Raw genomic sequence first — 21,945 nt, forward strand, 5'->3', positions numbered from 1 at the left:
ATCCAGCTTTTCTTTTACATTGTAACGCTAGAAAGAAAGAGATAAATGCTATTTGAAATATGCAAACTATATGATTTGATGCACTTTAATATCCTTATGCATGGTTGCAATACATGCTGGTCTGAAGGGCAGGAAGAAGAATTTGCTTTGAGAAGCTTTGAATGATGTGAGAACAAGAGATGTGAACTTGGCACTCATCACACTCAACCTTTGCCAAGTCAACAAGCTGCTAAAAATATTCTGGACTGTATTTAATGAGCACAGTAGAAAGATAGGGTTACCAGATAGGAGTGGAGATACAGAACATGTCACAACAGCAGCTGCTGGGGGATCGATGCTTTAAAAGCCATCAACCCAGCTTTGAATTGTTCAAATATTTAGCAATGCCTTCACAGTCCAATCAATAAATGATATTTGGTTCTTCAATTATGTGGGCTTTACGGAGATGCAAAATACTTAAAGTGCACCGGGGGTTGTCTTAAAAACATTTTTAATGGTAGGGTAAAATTCATTTGGGTTTCTGGAAAAAAATCAATAAGCATTTGAAATTTGCAAAAGTATTTGAGGCTTATCTTAGGTTTGCTGTAGGAAGCCTACAGCAACAGAGGAAGAGAGCAAAGGTCATGCTATCACTTTGAGATCTCATGTTCCAAAACATGTAGGCTATGTTATACACCCACCATCATCTTTCTCAATACATTATGCAAAGGAATAGAAGATCTTGACTTTTTTCAGTGAATGAATACAAGGATGGGTGATATGCACTGTATACTGCTTTTGGCGATTAGTCTCAAGCAGGGGGTATGATGGGCAGTCTGTTTTCCCATACCTTGGTGGATTACCTCAGTGTTTGGAGACAAGGAGGCAGATGTGGATTCAAATGATTCTTTTGCTATAGAGATATACTAAAGTATATGTAGTAACTTGACTTCACGGTAATTAATATGACAGTGATAAATTTATTTAGTCAGTAATTCATATTACAACATTGCATCACTGTTTGTCTGCTGCTAAAGGAAACATGAGGGGTAACATTACATTTTAAGATCTAATAGGACCCCCTTAAGACACTCTTGGCAGCTGACAACTATCTAATCCTATTCTTATAGTATGCCTGACATCACACACAACAGTTATTACCATGAATCACAATTCTCCACAATTGTGTGAGATGAAGATGATGGAAAGCACCTGTTACAACAGCCCTGACAGCTGCTTATAACTTTGAAGGAAACACTGATGCTCAAAGAACAGGGTGCTTTATTTGTCAAGATTTGGAGAAATTGACCTCTGATGTGAATAATTACTAAACAGTAATGGCATTTAGCAGATGCTCTTATCCAGAGTGACTTCAATGACAGGTTTTTACAATGTTATCCATTTATACAGCTGAATATTTACTGAAGCAGCTGTGGGTTAAGAATAGAGGTAGAAGTAGACCTGTAATGATGAAAAGTCATACTGCCCTGTGATTGACTACAGAGCCGGAAGACGCGCAGCAGCCAGAGGCAGCTGGACATGGAGGGGGCGCTGACGGCCCGGGACCGTGTGGGCATCCAGGACTTTGTGCTGCTGGACGCTCACACCAGCGAATCGGCCTTCCTAGACAACCTGAAGAAGCGGTTCAGTAAGGACCTCATCTACGTGAGTCAGGCTGCATCTGCATTAGTATGCTACACTTCCTTCTTTGTATAGAGTGGTCAATAGTGGTCAATAGGATTAGAATCACACATAGTGTCCCAGTGATCTGCTTCACTGAATTGGCAGCTGCTGTAACAGTTTCAAAGGATTTGTTTCTGCTGATGTACTTTTGGGTACTCTGATCATTTATAGAGGGGCCAGACTCTTCGGTCATCCAGGCATATCAATTGTGTCTTCTCAATACTCTCAAACTCAGGGTCAATGAGTACAATTATCATTCATATCATGTGGTGCTCTGGATTCAAAGATAGTTATTTAACCATTTACAGGCCCTTCTCCAACATGCAGTCGCATATAATGTTGTTGTAGTGCAAGTGGTGGTGACTTTAAATAAAAATGAAAATAAGGAAAGGCTCTCACTTCTCTCCTTCAGACCTACATTGGCACTCTTCTGGTGTCTGTCAACCCTTACAAAGAGCTGGACATCTACACCAAAAAACAAATGGACATCTACATGGGTGTTAACTTCTATGAGCTTCCACCCCACATGTGAGTGTACCACATGTGTGTGTGTGTGTGTGTGAGTGTGTGTGTACATGCGTGCAGAAGTGTCTCTATACTTTCTTTGCAAATGAAATCCTAGTCCTTGGGTCACACATAGAGAATGGTATTTACATTACATTGCATTACTATTTCTAAATGTGTCACCCCTCTTACTGCTGTACTGAATCTGTGCGCTTGTACCATTGTAGCTATGCCTTGGCTGACAACGCTTACCACACCATGCTGATGGAGACTAACAACCACTTCATTCTGATCTCTGGAGAGAGTGGAGCTGGAAAGACAGAAGCCTCTAAGAAGATCCTGCAGTTCTACGCAGTCAGTTGCCCCAGCACCAGTCTGCTGGACACCGTGCGGGACCGGATGCTTGTGTCCAACCCCGTACTAGAGGTGAGTGTATCCACACAGAACACTCACTCACTCAGTCATGCTCCTCTCCCACAAATCTTACCATTTTGGCCTTTTCTCACCAACAGGCTTTTGGGAATGCCAAAACACTGAAGAATGACAACTCCAGTCGCTTTGGGAAGTACATGGACATCCAGTTTGACACGCAGGTAGTGCGCAGAGTGGTGCTGTGACTCTGAGGCAGATTGAGGCTTGTTTCAGCCGTTGACCGTCGTCACCCTTCCTCTTCTCAAGGGGGAGGCGGTGGGGGGCCACATCCTCAGCTACCTGCTGGAAAAGTCCAGGGTGGTCCACCAGAACCATGGAGAGAGGAATTTCCACATCTTCTACCAGCTGGTGGAGGGTGGGGAGGAGGAGCTATTGCACAGTCTGGGCTTAGAGAGGAACTGCCAGCATTATAGTTACCTAGTACAGGTGAGTAACACTTAGGGCCATATACATCCCTACCCATCTCAGGTTTTCCAGTTCAGTTTATGCCAAAGGCATTCTCAGAGTCAGGAAGAGATTGTTGCAAATGTAAGTGGTGAAGTGTTGAGATGAAACAAAAAAAATTCTTCAGGCACTGTAATGCTCCAGGACCAGAACCCAATGTATGATTTTAATATTGACGCAGCGTGCTTCTCGTCTCTCTCAAACAGGGGGAATGTGCCAACGTGAGTTCCATCAATGACAAGAACGACTGGAAGACTATGCAGAAAGCACTCTCTGTCATTGAATTCAGCGAGAGTGACATTGAGGTGAGGCTGCTTTCTGACACGATACCTGGAGTGCTGCCTCTGATTGCAAAGTCGCAGAATAATGTAATTAGTCAGTCCAATGAGGGGATGCCCACTACAGAGTTTACATTTACATTTACATTTATTTATTTAGCAGACGCTTTTATCCAAAGCGACTTACAAAAGTGCATACAGTAGGTACAGCGACAGTACGGGGACAGGATGTGTACAGTTCCACAATGAGACAGTTCTCAGCTGAGAGCAAGGTCTGTTTGAGGACGCAGTACTATCAGATTTTTACAATTACAGCCTAAAGGGCAACTAGTACGATATACTTTCGAACGGCAAACTTCAACAACTTCAAAACGGCACAATGAGCGTCAGGGTTAAGGCGGCGACAAGAGACAATTTAAAAGCACAATTTAAAAAGCACAGCAATTTTTAAAAAGCACAGCAATTTACAGCACTGATGGGCGGGGGGGGGGGGGGCAGCAATTGTGTGCTGGGTCAGTCCAGGTAGAGTCTGAAGAGGTGCGTCTTCAGGCCCCGTCTGAAGGACTGGGGTGAAGGAGCTGTCCGTAGCGAGACCGGGAGTTCGTTCCACCACTGGGGAGCGATGTAGGCGAAACGCCGATGTCTGGCAGAACGAGCACCTCCTGCCTTGACCATGCAGGGAGCAAGGCGTCCAGTTGCTGCTGAGCGTAGGGGTCGGGCTGGTGTGTAGGGCTGGATGAGTTCTTGGAGGTAGGCAGGGGCTGTCCTGTTGACTGCAGAGAAGGCGAGGGTCAGGGTCTTGAATCTGATCCTGGCAGCGACAGGAAGCCAGTGGAGGGATTTCAGCAGGGGAGTAACATGGGAGAATTTGGGGAGGTTGAAGATCAAAGAGTTCCCTCTCAGGATGTTCCAATACAATGTATTTCTCTTCCTCTCTCCCTTTGACATAGCAATTGTTTGGGATTATCGCCAGCGTCCTTCATCTGGGCAATGTCTACTTTGATTCAGACAGCAGGGGATATGCCACCCTGTACAGCAATTCAGAGCTACGCTGGATATCAAAGGTAAGGCGCAGGGTCTGTTATGATTGCAAACTCACAAATTGTGTTTCCTCGCTCAGAGTCACTGATGCTTGACTAGGTCCTGGTTTATTCTCCAGTTGCTGGGGATCCATGTGCAGGTGCTGCAGGAGGTGTTTACCTACAGGAAGATCGAGGCCAAGGCAGAGGAGGTGAGGGAACTCTGAAGCAGTACAGCGCCCCCTTCAGGTTGTGGTTTATTACAATGAGGTCACTCCTCTTGTGGTCCCCAGGTTCTCAGCCCCTTCAACGTGGACCATGCCATCTATGCCAGAGATGCATTGGCCAAAGCTATTTACGGTCGCACATTCACATGGCTGGTTAACAAGATCAATGAGTCTTTAGCAAATCAGGTGAGTAGACACTGAATTTCCATTTATAAGCAAGTGAACTGACTTGAAATTTAAAAAATTGTCTCTGTGTGAATAGTGATGGCCTAGGTTTTTAAGACATGTTTAAAAATGAAAGAAAACTCCAAGGCTGACTGCTTCTTTTTCAATTGTTCTATAGGACTCAACAAGAAAGACAGTCATTGGATTGTTAGATATCTATGGCTTTGAAGTGTTCTACGTGAACAGGTGGGTGGAATTCCATCAAGCTGTATTGCTCTACCTTTGTTGTAAGATTGCAATAGTTTTCCATTCAAAGATGAAAAGGAGAAAGAACGATGCAAGAAATAATTCTACCAATGGAAGCATATTATTCATTACATTTAACAGCTCCTCTATCAAAAAAGTAATTTTTTGAAGGCGCACAAAAAATGGAAGTACAGTTCTTATGATTAACATGGCCTTTCATTTTGTGTCAAATCAAGGTAAAAATTGAAAGGACTGGAAAAATATTATAATAAAATGGATTTTATTTAATAAAAACAGATGTAGCTGGTAATATGTAATATTCTATAGTATATTTAAACTAATCAATAATCATGTTACAATTCATACATTTTGCCACCTTTTTGTAATATTTTGCATGACAATGTTCCATGCCATTTTGTATGACACAAATCAGTTCATTTTTCTGTACAAAACTATCTTTAAAAGCTCATTTTTGTATTTAAATTAGATGTTAGTTGAAACACGACAAGGTTATGCTTTACTCTAGTGGATGTTTTGAGGTTATTTGAGTAAATAACCTCAAAGCAGCCTCAATTTCCTTTAGACCATGAACACTTTTTATCTAGTTTATACTTGATACAAGTCTTAATGATATTTCATCCCAAAATTCAAGCAATAATCTTAATAATTCAAGTTATGAAATAGATACTAATAATAAATAAAGCTGAAATGCCACTCTATGGTACAGTGTGTCACAGAGGGTGAGATGTACTATCTGTGGACTGTAGATTGCCTACATGAGGAAAAGATATCAGTCCTATATACTGTGGCACATGATATTTCACACTTTGATCCAACTGTGTAAAATGTGTCTCCTGATTATGTGTTTTTCAGCTTTGAACAGTTCTGTATCAACTATTGCAACGAGAAGCTGCAGCAGCTCTTTATACAGCTTACCCTGAAGTCAGAGCAGGAGGAGTATGAGGCTGAGGGAATCGAGGTAAAGTCTCCTCTCTGTGACACTCACCTGCAATAATGGAATGGAATAATGGTTGTGGCTCTTACAGTTCTCACTTTTGGCTGAATCACTCTTGCTACCTTACCTGCACCACGCTTGTGTCAACATGTTAAATCTGTGTAAAATACCTTATTTAAACGTATCCAGTACGCAATTTAAAGTTGGATTCAATGATGCCTTCTAACTCAAAATTAGAACCTTGGTGTGATTATTTTTTACCCATGAAAGATCAGTGTGCACAAACAAAGCTGAATTTGATTGCAGCCAGTGTCCATGGCATATCTTCATTATACTTCCATGTGTGTCATAGTGTAAAGAGCACAACCTCCATGACGCCTGTCCATAATCAGTATGGGAGACAGGAAGAGTAGCCCAGAAAGCGCAACCTTCTGCATACCATTTATTTATTTCCTGAGACAATATTTCCTGCAGCCCTAAATGCTGCACTACAGCCTGAGTTTTTAACTGAATGATGAAACCACCATTTACCTCATAGCAAATTGTCCTCCTTCATTATCAGTACAAATGGGAGATGATGGCAACATTTGCCACAGAATTTGAAGATGAGAGGCTAATCAAAACATGTATGTGTGAACATGACCAAAGTGCCAGTTAAAGAAAGGACAGCTAAAGTGCTAGTGATAATGATTACATGGCAATTACTTGGTAACCCTCCAGGAGTCTTTCAACCCAGGTCCCTTCATCTGAAATATTTCCATTGCAATATGTTTGTGTTTGCTGCAATGCCCTGTTTGAATTTTTGACTATAGGATGAGTGCATCAAAAATCCCTCTCTCCTCTTCTCCAGTGGGAGCCAGTGCAGTTCTTCAACAACAAGATCATCTGTGACCTGGTGGAGGAGAAGCACAGAGGCATCATCTCAGTGCTGGTAAGGAAACAGCACAATTTTCTCAGCCAGCTCACCGACTGGCTCAATGACTGACTGACTGACAGATTGAAAGAGGGACAAAGACCAGCACATGTGATGGCTCATCTCTTCTTGTCTACCCCCTCCACCCCCGCCCTCCACAGGATGAGGAGTGCCTGAGGCCAGGGGAAGCTAATGACCTCACCTTTCTGGAGAAGCTGGAGGAGAAGATGGGTGGCCATCCTCACTTCGTCACGTGAGTCTCTATGGAGAACGTGTTTGCAGGAGTGGCATCCTCACTGTGTTGCACCCAAATGCACCCAAACACACACACACCCACACACACACACACACACACACACACACACACACACAAAACAATTCCACATCAACCTGACAGTCACCTGGTTTCACAATTTTTTACCAGTCTGCCTGTCATGTGGCCTGCAGACACAAGCTGGCTGACAAGAATACGCGTAAGACCTTGGACAGAGGAGATTTCCGCCTCCTGCACTACGCTGGAGAGGTCACCTACTGTGTTGTGGGTGAGGGGCATCTTTTAATAAGAAATATTTCCACAGACTACAAAGATGCTAACATTTCAGTTTACACAGCCTTCATCAGAGCATACACAATACACAATGGGCCTCATTTATAAAAAAAAGTTCCTAGAAATGCTCGTATTTTGTTCTTGGGAGAAGTTTGTACAAAACAATCATGTCAAATTCATGAAAATGGGTAAACATCCAATTTTGTTTTTAACCTAGTTCTTACAATGATGAGTCTCAGCTTCTCTTCAATTAGATGCTCTTGTACTTTACCTCTGATTGCCATAAGTAAATGCTGCCACAATCTCACATAAGGGCATTCTGACGTTAGAGTTGCGGGTATTTTCTCTGAGACATAAACAATTCTGACAGAAGCGGATACAAAAAAAAATACATTTCATAGTGTCAGCAGTGGAGTGTTCTCAACATTGGTAAATCACTGGTTGAAAATAGGCGTGACTCTGAAAGGATTCCAAATCAATTTTAGCTCAAAAACTTTGTCTTTATCTTGTCAAACAATGAAATTTGTATCTGACTTGCACAAAGTATGAGGGACTACACTGTAACTCATTTGTTGCTGATCATCTGATGGTGAATGAATGCTATCTTTCATGGCCATATTGTGGAGGTCACAGCAGGACAGCATTATCTTGCACAGCATACCTGTTGCCTGTGCACAAAAACTGATGAATTCCAAAATGTTTTTTCATTTTGATCATAAGCACAAAACATCCATGTGTAAACATGAATAGTGAATCTGACCCAGTGATCCCATGGTTTAAAGGAACTGGGCCGAGGGACATCACAGAAAAGCGTATCCAGGCCACCCTTTTTGAGGCATAGTAGTGTGATACCTACCCTGCTGTTGCATAGGAAATTCACTCTTGGTTCAGTTCTCTTGTGGTTGCCAATCTTATTAGTAGTGCAGGATAAACCCAATTTCCCAACTATTTATGAGGATTAATTTTTAATAGGTCTTCAACACTATAGTGTTTTTGTTCAGAATTCAAAAGTGACAAGTATGTCATACTGCAAGATAGAGACTACCAGGAGCAGCCTAATGATTAATTGTGGCCCCATAAAAACTTCTTGCATTGACTCTTCTGTCATGTGTACCTTTTTCTCTTTGCAGGATTCATTGACAAAAACAATGATCTCTTGTATAGAAACATCAAAGACGTAAGTGCCGCGGGACTCTATGGAGGGATTATGCACAAGATAGGGGGACTAAAGAGGCTTTCTTAGCTGGGGCCTTAATTATTCATCATCCAGAAGACTTGGCCTAAATAATGGAAGAGCTGATTGCACTGAAATGGGGTAACTGGTTTTGAGTGTCTCTGTGACACGTGTGGGTCTGTGTGCTTGTTTCCCTCACAGGTGATGCGCCAGTCCAAAAACGCCATTATCAGGCATTGCTTCCCACCAACAGAACCGGACAGTAGGAAAAGGCCTGAGACGGTAAAGGCACAAACAAGTTTAGCTCCGTTTCGTAAAATGCTGAAATGAAGCGCTCTTCTCAGGACCCACTTTCTCACGCACAGCCATTAGAGTTCCCATTTTGAACCAGATGCTGATGTAGAATGCAGTCGGGAGCTGTCCATAAATCTTTATTTTCATGGTGGCAACCATGTGAATGAAGAAGTGTGAAGCCATGCATATTTTTGCCCCCTGGAGCACAAATGAAGGCATTCTTGCTGATGAAAGGGGGCATGCCCATAATGCAGCAGGTATATCTTGACTATGCAGGTCTTCATCTCAACAGGTGGCTACCCAGTTTAAAACCAGCCTGATGAAGCTTACGGAAATCCTTATGTCCAAAGAGCCCTGGTATGTGCGATGCCTGAAGTCAAACGACACCAAAGCACCAGGTGAGGTTCAAAATACCCCTACGTGAACGAAACACAGTGACTATCTCCCTGGAGCCATGTGATGGTTTAATTTCATAATGTGGCGGAACATGTGAGATCCTCTTTCCCTGCAGGCCGGTTTGACGATGCGCTGGTGAGACATCAGGTGAAGTACCTGGGGCTGATGGAGCACCTGAGGGTGAGGCGAGCTGGCTTTGCTTACCGACGGCGATATGAGATCTTCCTGCAGAGGTAAGAGGTGGAGCCTCTGCCAGAAGAGACTCTTGCTTCTCCCACACCCCTGTTAAAACTAAAGAGGCTTCTCTGTGCAGACAAGCAATCAGTCAAAGCTGAGGTTATCAAAGGTGAGGCACTCAGGTGTGCCATGGTCTTCACAGGTATAAGCCTCTATGTCCTGCCACCTGGCCCCATTGGAGAGGGGTGCCGGCTGATGGTGTAGAAAAGCTGGTCAAACACCTGGGCTACAAGCCAGATGAATACAAAATGGGCAGGTAAGCAATGTCATTCAAGGGAAAGAATGTACATGATTGACTGGTTAGCCTTAGTTGGTGAGATATAGTCCTAACATCAACAAAAGTTGATATTGTTTTGTTTCTCTGCTTAGAACCAAGATATTCATCCGCCATGCCAGAACCCTTTTTGCCACAGAAGATGCCTTTGAGATCTGTAAGCACGAGCTAGGTAGGTGTCTCTGTACTCATACAACAGAAGAAAACTAAGAATATATAGGCAAGGTCCACTGTTTGGTCAGCTCAGTTATCCTGTCCTCCTTAATTTTACAGCAACAAGGATTCAAGCCAAGTATAAAGGCTACAGAGCGAAAGGGGAGTTCAGGAGACAGAAAGAAGCAGGTAAGTGGAAACCAGTTCAGACACAGTCATGCCTCACCACTGAGCCAAAAAGCACCATTGAGAACTTGCATAAAACATGTCACTCAAACTTGACAATGGTACTGCATTTAGTTTCAGAGGAAAACTACTTGCTTGTGAAAGATACCACCATTCATTTGACATGATAGAAATGGTGACATCATAATTCCACACAGGTTGTCTACATAAGAGGATGCAGCTGTAAGAAGAGAAAACAGCATTTGTTCTTGTGAATAGATTTTATTGTTCAGAATTCTGACCCATTGAATTAGAGGCTGCCCAATGGGAGATGAGGGGAAATTGCTGTAAATGTTATTGTTTTGGATAGAGCAAGTGTTGGGTTAAGTCTGCTGTTAAAAACATTCAACATTTAGAGCCACTGCAAGCTGCCCTTGGCTAGGTCCTGAATGTGTGTGTTATTCCCTCAGCCACAAAGATTGAAAACTGCTGGAGGGGAGTGCAGGCCAGGAAGGAGCGAGAGAAGAGAGCATGGGCTGTCAAAGTTATCAAGAAGTAAGCAGATGTGTGTCCTCGCCTTGGTATTGAAAATAGGATATTTTCATATTCCATTTTCATGCAGAAATGTACCTACATTTTGCAACCCATAGACTTGAAACATCGTAGTGTAATTCAAAAAAGGGGCAAATGACGTGTTACTATTAATTCTGAACCCCCCCATCCACTGTTCTGCAGGAATGTCTGAGTAATCCTTTAAGCTGTCAGTACACACTTGCACAACTCCATATACTATCCCAAGAGTTCACAGAGGGAGAAGTGACGCACATTTTTGTTTCCTCCCGGCAGGTTTATCAAGGGATACATGACCAGACATCAGGCATCGTCTAAAGACAATTCAGAATACCTTGCCTTTGTCAGGCAGAGTTATCTCAACAGGCTGAAGGACAACCTGCCCAAAACTGTTCTCGACAAAACCACCTGGCTCACCCCTCCACCTGTAGTTAAAGAGGTAGACGGAGTTTAAAGGGAGGAAACCAGCATGCCTGTACAGAATATTTAAGTTTGAGAGCTTTGTAGGACTGCAGTGATAATAAGTGGAATCGATGGCTCTTGATTTGGTGTTGATTGATTCTTTCACACACTCACAGTCAGAGTTATTTCACATTATGGAAGAGAACAGGATAAGAGATACTGCTCCTTGCTGTGGACAGAAAGTACACGGAACTTATCCACATTGAATTTTGAAGAACTAAGGTGCACTAGGCACACTGCAGCACTGTGCTGTAGAACTCTCAAATTGGTACTCCAGTTTATGGTTCTCCCTTTTTCTTTAGACCTCAGAGCTGCTGCGCAAACTGCACACCCGACTCATGGTGAGGAAGTACGTCAGAGGCATCACCGCACAACAAAAAGCACAGGTATTCAGCTACTGGTGTCTCCCTCACTACAGGCATGATTTGGACCAGCAGTCACTGGAAAGAATTCATAAAATGAAATCTGAACTGAAAGTGGGACCTCAAATTGTAGGCTGCATTTTATAGCGAGGAGAAAATTACAAAATTTCCTAAAAGCCCAAATAATGAGTCATGGCAAACAAAACAATGCATTGAAAGAACTATGTAATATGTGGTTGGTGTCTGAGCATGTATTTCATTTAATGTGAGTAGCTTTTTTCCATGCATCTCCAATTAATTAATTTTTCCATTAATCTCCAATCATGTCTTCCCTCCACAGCTGCAACTGAAAGGGATCACCAGTGAACTCTTTAAAGGGAAGAAGGACAGCTATCCACAGAGTGTTGCCAAACCATTTGTGGAGACCAGGATCAGTCAGTATAAACAATAAGAGCCAGTATCATTCATCATTGTGTTGTTGTGGGTTACCTGGAAAGGCACAGCCTTGTGTGAAATCTCTCTGTGTGCACTCTGTCTAGGTGAACAGGATATCAACATGAGGGTCCTGCAGATGATTCGTCATGAACGCATAAAGGTAAACAAAATACAGCCTCTTCAAACCACTGTACAGATGTCCATTCAACTTACTGAAGAAACACGGTTAAGGACAATAAATGAGGGGTATGCCCACCAGCTGCTACATAATGTCAGGGATCTAATTCGAAAGTCCAATTGGGTCTGTAAAGTTGAGTAACGCCTTTATCTTAGAACCAAAGACCCCTCAATTCCTTGTTTATGGCTGCTGCGTGTGACAAGGAAACTCTCCCACCTCTCTCCCTCTCCCTGTAGTATAGCACTCCGGTAGTGAAGTATGACAGGAATGGGTTCAAACCCCGGCAACGGCAGATCATCTTCACCCAGGCTGCGGCCTACCTGGTGGAGGAGGCAAAGATCAAGCAGAGGGTGGAGTACAGCGCTCTGACAGGTGACCACTGGGGCGCAGGGGTGCTATGCCTTCACAGAAACACTTAACCAGCCACAGTACTGCACGAATCTCAGGGGATAACTGCTCATTCATATACAGTATATGTGCTTGTGATCTATTGCAAAGTCATTTGATGGCCTTCTATTTTATGGGTTCCTTAGAGGCAAAATTGCGCTGCATGAGAAGTGCTATAAAAATGCTGAGATTGGGGAACAGACTAAGCGACAGCTCACTGTGATTGCAGGTGTGTCTGTAAGCAACCTGAGTGACAGCATGATGATCCTACATGTCAAATGCGATGATGTGAAACAGAAGGTAGGAGTACATGCTCATGGCGGAAAATCTGACCAGCACTGTCTTGTTTGCAAATCGCAGTCACACAGCTAATTCAAACCAACCAAACCAATCAGTCATTGAGATTATGGCGTCCCATCATCTGGCTTTGTCTGTGTGGTGTGCCATGCTTAGGGAGACCTGGTGTTGCAGTGTGACTACCTATTTGAGGCAGTGACCAAGCTGAGTGTGGTGGCAAACAAGCAGGGCGCCATCAAGGTGGTTCAGGGAAGGTGAGGCTCAGGTGAAACAACACCAATACAATAACATTTCTGTCTCCTAAATAGGACTTAGGTAGTGCTGTGTCCCAGGCATGCTCCTATAGCACAATGTGTTGACATTTTTCAGCATCAAGTTCAATATTCAGCCAGGCAAAGAAGGGTTTGTGGACTTCAGCAGTGGGCAGGAGCCAGCAGTGTACAAGGCTAAAAATGGCCATCTGATGGTGGTGAGTAGAAGAGCTGTGGCATGGGCTACACAATCAAAGGGTGACCTGCAAGTGTACTAGCATGTGTGCAAGCATGTGTGCATTCCAATCCCCATCCTCGAGCACTATGTTCATGGGTAAAAGCTAAGATGGGAACATTTATTCATAATGTTTAGCTCAATGTAGAGTACCTGTGTGGGCAGCAGCTACAATAGGAAAAATATGTGTGCAGTTTTTCAATGAAACTTGATCCTCATTTGACCTTGGACAACAATACATGGTTCTTAAATGTAACACATTCACCTCAACTGTGCCATTTCTTTTTCTCCAGGTATCGCCACGATCCAGAACTCGATGACCTGAGAGGGGTTCCTGGACACACAATAGGCTGCCTGACCTTTGCCCTGGCAACTGCATTTCATCACAGAGAGGATAAAAATAGAAGACAGTTACATCACCACAGCCCCAGCAGTCACCTGTCACTGACACAGGGAAGCATGGTTCCTGACCTGTAAATGGGGTGGATGGTGCTGGAAAAGGCAACACCTACGCTTGAAAACAGCCTATCATAAGCTTTCACTCCTGCCACACTACAATGGCTAACACTGAGGAGAAGTCACCCTGCAGGAATGCTGTGACCGTTACCCACTCATTAGGTGCATCCTACTAATGAGTGGGTAACTGAGGGCCATTTTCCCTGTTCTCAAAGGGAAAAAGCTGATCAAAGGGATGCAAAAGCTTCATAAGCTCCAAAGGAAACCTTTTAACATATGGATGTGTTAATAACCATTTCATTATTTATTTTGAGATATCAAAGCCATATGTATCATAAAATTTTGTAAACTCGAAGCACAAAACATACTGTTTAAAATAAAACAGAACAATCCAAAAACGCTCTTGTAGAAATCTTTATTGTGATAATGTAGGTATAAATATAAGTAAAACATTTTTCTGTGCATATCTGTACAAAGAGATTATTTTTCTATGTGTGATGATCATAAAAAATATGTCTTTGAATCTAACAAAATGTACGTACATTCTTTCATGAACACTATAATGATGCACAGTTCTAATTTCAGTCACTGTAAAAGCTCCCATAAAGGCAAATCCAGCCCCTGGAGGGTGGCGTCTGGTTTCCGTTTCGGCCTTGGTCTCCATTTCTAAACAGGTATAATAATTTAATCACCTGGGTATACTTTAACACCTCACTGTGCGTCTCAAATTCACCTCTTTTAAGTTTCCACATGCTCAGCACACTGAGAAATTAGGTAATGAGAGGTGATCAATCCCCAGCCTTGTGTAACTAAGAAGAATGATATTGATTTTAATGGTCAATGGATCCAAATAAATACCATGCATGCCCCTACAGTGACTGTGGAAGGAAACTTGACTGTGTCTGCAACACAGGAAAAGGAAGCCTAGTATTATCTTTTCGCACACTGCCCTCTGGTGGCAAACCCCAACACATCCAGAACAGTACAAGTTGCATTCCCAAAGTGTTTTGCAACATTTACACCTTTACCAATAACCTTTCCATAAGAACATAGCTTGTGACAAACTACACTTCACTTGAACATACCATCAAAATTCAAAAATCTTCCAACCTACCATTCTCCTCAACCTCACTTTCTTGAGAATACTGTTAAGCCACACCCATCAGCACAAGTGACATAACATGACCCGATAACAAAAGCACAATGACCGTTTCCCTCTCACATTTCCGGTTCAGACATTCCATTCACAATACATTACTTCAAACAATAGATAACACAGCACAACAAAAGCCAGGGTTTTATAGTTTCCTTCACCTCTAAACATCAGTGGCTGAGAGTGTCTAGTTGCTACTCGCATCTGACAGTGCACATTACAAAAAGCCGTTTCAAGTGACACTTCAGCAACAGACAAGGATAAAATGACATTTCAAACTTAGAATAGTACATACACACACACAAAACAGCGGCTTCACACACAATGCACACTGACTCACCCAGCACGTCAGTACGAATACGTCAACTAACACACAGTATGTTCACAAACCGTATGGAGTGCAGATTATTGTGGATGACAACTTAAAGCAACAATAATAATAATAAATGGTATTTTAAACATACCACCAGGTGCCAACCTTTAACTTGGTGGGGATGTGAACTAATCTGCATCCTTAATATCTGTTATAGTATTAGTATGGGAGCATATGCTAAAACTGCAGAAATCTGTGGCTCACCTCAAAAGTTCACTCAGTGTCCTTTAAAAAAAAATGTAACACTATCAGGACCAAATTCAGAACTTATGTATAGTTCCTTGTCTTGAATGGATACCGGCCTTAGCTGTCACTATGACACAAGTGCACTTTCTTTCACTGCAAATTCAAAAAAGGTCTGGGACTGAATGGACTCCAGTTCATTTTGTCTTGCAGAGCAGCTTCTCAGCCTTGAGTCAATAACCCAAGAGGCAAATGGATTCTACTGTCACAAAGCACAAGGACACAGTGCTCAGGAATGCTTTCGATTCAGTTTTGGACCACTTCAGGGACTGCTATCGCATTATAAAGATTTTATCATTTTCATTCAATTCATTTGCAACTGCTTGGATTTTTAATGGTCATTTGATAAAATAAAATCATATTCAAATTTCCACCACACAATGATGAGACCATTTTGAAGAGAGCCCTTCATAAACATACCCACTGTCGTCGTACACGTGACTTTTAGCCACACATTCACGCTGTTACTGGCCTAAACACTACTAAGGTGAGAAAAGGACTACCATTTCTCTCCCACTCCACCTCATGTCTGGCCCAAAGACAACACGCTGTGCCACCGATGATAATGGCACTTTTCAAACCGTGTGGGGGGGGGAAGTTTCTTCTTTTTAACACGCCTATAGTGGGCTAACAGCTGCATCTACACTGGACACTGTTTTGGCCAAACTGAGTTAGCTTTCATTTAAGAAACAGTTAATAGTCTGTGCCTCTCTCTTCCCCTGCAGCTGTAGCCTGCTGGCTGTGTGCATAAGCAGGACAAAGCTGTGGGGGGGGGGTCCTGTGTGTGTGTGGTGGGGGGTGGAAGTGAGGCGAAGCGCTGGTTTTTGTAAGGCACAGGACATGGGGCCGAGGGTGTCCGGGGGGGTGTCACTGGTGGTGGTGGGTGCGGTCGTCCGGCCTCTTGACGTGGATACGGCGCACCCTGTCGATGCGCTCCCGTTCCTCGTCCTCGTCCAGGTGATGAGAGCGGCCAGCGGCGCCCCCGGTGGCCTCCAGCAGGGCGTTGTCAGGGCCTCGCCCATCCTGGGACTCGTACAGGAGGATGTTTAGGGTCTCCTCATAGATCCTGGCCTCTGGGAACTCAACCTTGGATGAAAGTGAGGGAGATGTCAGGCTCGAATTAACAGTCTGTCATGAGGACAATTATTTTTACACAGGGCAGATTCCATTCGCCGTTCCTTCTGTTCCTATGCTTGAACATAAACGATGGATGAGAAGCATATGGACTGTAGTATCAATGCACCATGCAATAACTTATGATCTGAAGTGCCCTTCAGCAGTCTGAAGTGTTTTTGCTGGCCTCTTTCTAGACCTTCTCTTCAACTACTGGGAAGCCTAAGGGACTCAGAGAACATCCAAGATGCAATCCAAGTAAAACATCCTGGGTGTGTGATAAATGTTGTCATGCCCAACTGCATACATAATTATTTATTTGCATATAAACTCTGTATTATGGATGAAAGTACAGCTTATCTATGCAACTAATTTAAGTCTGAAAAGTCAGCTGAAGATCTGACTGATCTTTACTGACACCAGATTGTACTACACTACATACCATTGTATTTTCTTCCCCACTGCTTTGAAGACCCCGTACTGAGACCTCTGGTTGAAATCCTCTTTAAAATCCCTCAACTGCACCTTGCTGCCCCAGCTCATGGCTGTAGAGGAAAGTACGGTACCTTGGTCTGCTTCTTCTCAGTGGCGTAGACGATGGAGGTGCAGCACACTTCGGCGATCTTGCGCCCCTGCCCATAGAAGGACCAGCAGCAGATCTCATCACCAATCACATCTTTGATGAACAGAACTCGACCATTAAACCGGAGGGACAGCTTGTCAAACAACTCGATGTTCTTCAGCATGTTGTCATCAGAGTTACTGCACAGAGAGGACAGGTCACAAGTTACGATGCCATTTTGTACCAAAACGTACCAGAAAGCCAGACAGATATGCAACTTGCCTGAGACACTGTGGAACACCCTTAGGGCTGATTTAAGCTTCTTGCAGGCAGCGCGGTCATAACTGTTGCACGGACAGAATGACGCAATTGTGACCATAATGGCTGTTAGTATAGAGGGCTGCGCTGCCTGTCATGCACCTTCCAGATTTTGTAACAATGTAAAGGACTACACTGACAACAGGAATATCACCGCATTTGAAATTTGACTGATGATGAATATTGTCACCAGAGGAATTCAAACTGACCAACAATGACAATGGGGGAAACTAACTGCTTTGGGAGTTGGTACATACAGCCACACACTGCCCTGCAAAAATGCAATAGGCATGAAGGGTCTTTGCCAGGCAGAGGGCACTACTATGTCCACATAAGCATTTGTGTTCCCATGCATGTTTGAAGCATCTGGAGCAATTTAAATCAGCCTTTTATCTATTATGGAAACTTTAATGACCACAGTAAGAAAGGGCCTCATTTTAACAAACATACAAAAATACAGCCTCATGTAGCACAATGTCCCCATCGCTGAACTAGGGCATTGGTTTTCTAAAGTGCCCAAAAAGAGGACAGCCTTCTACTGGCCCACTAGCAGCGCTCGAATCATGAGACCTCCCATGCAGGTGATAATCAGGCCTAGCCCCACTTAGCTGAGCCATTTGCCAAAAGGCAGCGACAGGGTGGCTCGTCTGCATTATTGCCACTGCCATCACCTAGAGCTTTTTTCTCACCTGGTGTAGGAATATTTGTTGTTGCTTCTGTTGTACAAGAGTTTGACAGTAGGCTGAGGAGAGAAGAAAACAGGAAAAAAAACTGGTCAAACAGAGCTGGGGTTACCTGTATATTTACTCATCATTCTCTGCCAGTTTGCACTGATGCGCCGTACCTTATTGGAGGTGGCAATGAGTCGCTGTTCCTCCTTGGAGGATGTCACCAGGGGTACTTTACAGAAGGGCTCATATGTGTCTTTGTTCTGAAACAGCAGTAAAGGTCAGTGACAGTTATTAGGGTGAAGGAAAGTAGCGTGTATTAATTTCAGAAACTCAGTAAATTACTGCTGAGGTGCAATACTCTCTACAGCTGACTCCACTCAGGTATGTTCTCCAACATCAAGATATCAATATCAAAAAGTAAATAACCATGTACATGTATTTTGACTACTGACAAAAGACAAATGCACATAGATCAATGATTACTGCTTTAAAGTCAGTTAATTGGTAACTGACAATCCAACAACACAGTGCATAAAACTGAGTAAAGATTGTTAAACCATTGAGAGGATTTAAAAATCATGGTTGTGCAACAAAATTAAAATGAGAGGAACACGTTTAAAAATAGTGTGTCTTGTGGAATACAGAAGAATAAATACCACAATCCCTACATAGGAGGAGAATGTGCATGAAGGGTTTTGTCAGTTGCACTGAATTGCCCGTGGGGGGCAGTACCTGCAGTGCTGCTTGGCACTCATCCGCCAGTCCCTGGACCAGATAATACTTCGCCTCCGCCAGCAGCTCCTCGATCTCCCGCCGACTCTCCGGCAGAGGGACAGCCCCGTCCCGCAGGTAGTTGAGGATCGTCCCGAAGTGTTTCCCACACCGGTCAATCAGGATCCAACCTAGAGGAGCAGACAAAGATTTGGATGGGGGGGGGGAGAGTAGTGGATCAGACAAGGACTGGAGAGTGACAGTTACTTTATGTTATCCATTTTCTTAGGGCATGACCTTAGCCAATGTAACACACATATTATTAAAGCAATCCCTCTACACAGCTAGATGGCTGTTTGTTGAAGGAGCAGTAGCAGTACCCCACCCGTATTTTTTGAGCCTGCAACTGGGTACATGCATAGTCCCCCAACCACTAAACTACACTGCCAGCACAGGTGATACAGCAGTCTCTGTCTCATGCAGGCAACGGTTCTCTGCAGCTGGATTTCCTCTTGGAGAGGGCATTTGGCAAACTGTTCTCGTCACTATCAACATCCACAGACCGACTTAAGCCTAACTCCCCCTACCTGGCAGCCCACAGCAGTTTGCTCCCAGTCCTTATATGTTCACCAGAAGCAAACCTTTAAATCCCTGCATTAATCCTGTTCAGCACATTCCTGAATCCAAGCCCAGCCCACTGGAGAGGGTTACAGGGAGAAATAATGCACGAATGACAAAAGGACTGATTAATTGTAAAAACCCTGACTAGTTGAGGAGAGTCACGGCTACAGCACCAAAAAAAAAACCAAACAGCTGACCTCAAATACGCACTCTCACATAAAAGAATCTGGTAAGGAAATCCTTGCAACACACATTCTGACCAACAGAAAGGAAGATGAAAGGGATTTTCCAGTAATGTTAATCACTGTTGTAAGGCCTAACCCCAAACAATTACCTCTAGATTGATAAATTCATGTGACAGACCATGCAGATGATGTGCTGCTACAGTTATGAAGCGGTTCTCTCTCTGAGAGATGATGTATGGCTAAAACAAAATGTTTAGCTGTACCACCAGGCTGAAGCAGTGTGCTATGAGATTAATAACTAAAAACAAGTTGAATTTCAATTATGAAGGACACAACAAAGGTGTTACATTTATCCATATAAGAAAGGATAAAGGGACAATAATCATATTTATTTAATAAATAGGCCACTATCTTATTTTTTAATAAACACACAAGACCCAGCTTGGTTGAACACAATCACTTAAAAAAAATAAAAGACTTTTTACTTGAACAATCTGATCCGTTGTTTTGTACTTCCCTAAAACCAAGAAATTTGTCAAATACATATTGGGCAAGCACCCATTGGGGCAGCTAAACCCACCACATGGCATTTGACACAGATTTAAAGGCTGGGCCCACCCGCCCCTGTCCCCGCAAAGGCCGGTACCTTCGCTGTCTGTCAGCACCTCCATCCTGCCGCTGAACATCGCCTTGAGCATAGTATCCTGCTTGGTGAGGGTTTGCATTGTAGTGTAGTAGAGCGCTCCACCGACGTTCAGCTTCACATACTTGGAGCTGGGGCTGGAGCCCTTGAAGGAAGTGGTCCGAGTTGTAGCCGCCGGCACCGCCGAGCTCACCACACTTTCTCCCGACATCTCTTCCTGTATCAGCATGGAGAACACATTGTCACAGTGTTGATAGGACAGCATACAGTTACTCCTGACGGGCTTCATTACAACAATTCCATTAACGTGAAGTACAATGAAAAGTTGCCGATAGTATAACTGTGAATCGTCAACTTGTGTTGAGCATTCAATGGAAATGCCTGTACACTGAGGTAGCTACTTCAAACTAATATCAGCTAGCAAAAATCCACTGTTTCGATTTTAACTACATTTACTGATAGTGTTTAAATCAACGTATTCACAACAATGAAGAAAATCAGATAAATTAAAGTACCTTACTATATGAAGTAACTAGACTGCTCACTCCCTAGCTATATATGGTTAACCTAAAACGAGTCGTAATCAATCAACTACGACATATGACATACGTGTTAATTTACAGCCGTCTTGCACTCCATCATGTCTCAACAACCAGCAGACAGATCAACGTTAGTATGCTACCTTACCGCAGAGTCCACTACACTACAAATGATGCACTGCATTTAGTGGTTAGCTAGATAACACAGACTGGCTAGCTACGTTTATTTAACGGTTAGAATACGGCGAAAAGTTTAATAACGCACATTCAACACACTCAGAAAGACAATTTGGGAGCTAAATGTAGCCTACCCGCCTCCATACTACCAGGCAGCTAGAAAATCATAGCTGTACACAGATTACGTTAGCTAGCTAGCAAGTCCTAACTGTATGTGACTAGGCTAACAGATTGCCGTCCAATAAAGAAGACACCTAGCTAAGCAGCGGTTTGATTGTTTACGTCGTTACATTGCTTATTAACTGCTTTTCACTTTGTGGTAGTTAAAATGGAGATCCATGGAGCCGACTGGAGACTCTCTTCGGCTCAATTCTACCTGGACCACACAACAGCTAGCTAGCTGGCTAACGCAGCTATCATTGCGACACAAAACACTGCGCTACCAAAATTTCGAACTATCTTTCTAACTTAACATTTCTCTCCACATTTAAAATAAAATTCCGGAACAGCACAGAACCACAAAACACAGCTAATGTTAACTACGCTGTAAAAACGACAAACTTCGCTGTTTACCATAGAATCTTGAAACACTCCCGAACCCTCGAACCAGTCAGTCAAGGAATCACCCACTTCCGGACCAGCTAGGGCACGTCTGCAACAAGCAGCTTCCGTTGAAAGAGATGACGTTATTGTTTTAGGAGAATACAGTGCAATTCCGTAATCTTGGCGGTTCCTACTTTGTAAAGAAAATGTCAATGTGGTTGCGAAACAGTTACTCTTTTAAGGATACATATGACTCATTCAACTCTATCTCTTCTTTGTCAACAACCACGTATTTGGCCAACAGCAAATTATTTTTAATAAATTTTATTTGGTAGCTAACCCTGGCATTCCATATCACATTAACCACCAAAGAAA

The 21,945-nt window shown here is 43.2% G+C and overlaps 2 protein-coding genes across 2 annotated transcripts; one reads left to right on the plus strand and one right to left on the minus strand.

Moving 5' to 3' along the window:
- Nucleotides 1-1,482: 1,482 nt before the first annotated feature.
- On the plus strand, nt 1,483-13,582 carry myo1ha (myosin IHa). The gene is made up of 31 exons (XM_036526717.1): nt 1,483-1,644; nt 2,075-2,190; nt 2,394-2,592; nt 2,679-2,759; nt 2,845-3,024; nt 3,249-3,347; nt 4,271-4,384; nt 4,480-4,551; nt 4,633-4,752; nt 4,910-4,977; nt 5,851-5,956; nt 6,783-6,863; nt 7,007-7,098; nt 7,293-7,387; nt 8,523-8,569; nt 8,768-8,848; nt 9,153-9,258; nt 9,372-9,489; nt 9,636-9,749; nt 9,863-9,939; nt 10,041-10,109; nt 10,556-10,640; nt 10,932-11,094; nt 11,420-11,503; nt 11,820-11,913; nt 12,019-12,074; nt 12,329-12,464; nt 12,709-12,779; nt 12,933-13,030; nt 13,146-13,245; nt 13,556-13,582. Exons 1-31 carry the CDS (start codon nt 1,519-1,521, stop codon nt 13,580-13,582), a joined length of 3,075 nt encoding a protein of 1,024 aa, XP_036382610.1. The 5' UTR covers nt 1,483-1,518.
- A 562-nt stretch (nt 13,583-14,144) lies between these two features.
- kctd10 (potassium channel tetramerization domain containing 10) lies at nt 14,145-21,692 on the minus strand. The gene is made up of 7 exons (XM_036527858.1): nt 21,601-21,692; nt 20,315-20,528; nt 18,884-19,053; nt 18,325-18,411; nt 18,170-18,222; nt 17,167-17,362; nt 14,145-16,573 (listed from the first exon to the last, which is right to left on the minus strand). Exons 1-7 carry the CDS (start codon nt 21,601-21,603, stop codon nt 16,355-16,357), a joined length of 942 nt encoding a protein of 313 aa, XP_036383751.1. The 5' UTR covers nt 21,604-21,692; the 3' UTR covers nt 14,145-16,354.
- Between the last annotated feature and the right edge of the window lie 253 nt (nt 21,693-21,945).

The sequence above is a fragment of the Megalops cyprinoides genome, chromosome 4 (genome assembly GCF_013368585.1).
Source record: "Megalops cyprinoides isolate fMegCyp1 chromosome 4, fMegCyp1.pri, whole genome shotgun sequence".
Taxonomy (NCBI): domain Eukaryota; kingdom Metazoa; phylum Chordata; class Actinopteri; order Elopiformes; family Megalopidae; genus Megalops; species Megalops cyprinoides.

Bases quoted from the DNA above. Each gene is read 5' to 3' on its own strand.
- kctd10 (XM_036527858.1), bottom strand. The intron at 18,412-18,883 runs GTACTGCCCCCC...CTGCTGTTTCAG, and splicing joins AGTGCCAAGCAGCACTGCAG to AACAAAGACACATATGAGCC. The intron at 17,363-18,169 runs GTGAGAAAAAAG...CTCTCTGTGCAG, and splicing joins AACAAATATTCCTACACCAG to TAACTCTGATGACAACATGC.
- myo1ha (XM_036526717.1), top strand. From the start codon at position 1,519: ATGGAGGGGGCGCTGACGGCCCGGGACCGTGTGGGCATCCAGGACTTT. The intron at 2,760-2,844 runs GTAGTGCGCAGA...CCTCTTCTCAAG, and splicing joins ACATCCAGTTTGACACGCAG to GGGGAGGCGGTGGGGGGCCA. The intron at 8,570-8,767 runs GTAAGTGCCGCG...TTTCCCTCACAG, and splicing joins TGTATAGAAACATCAAAGAC to GTGATGCGCCAGTCCAAAAA.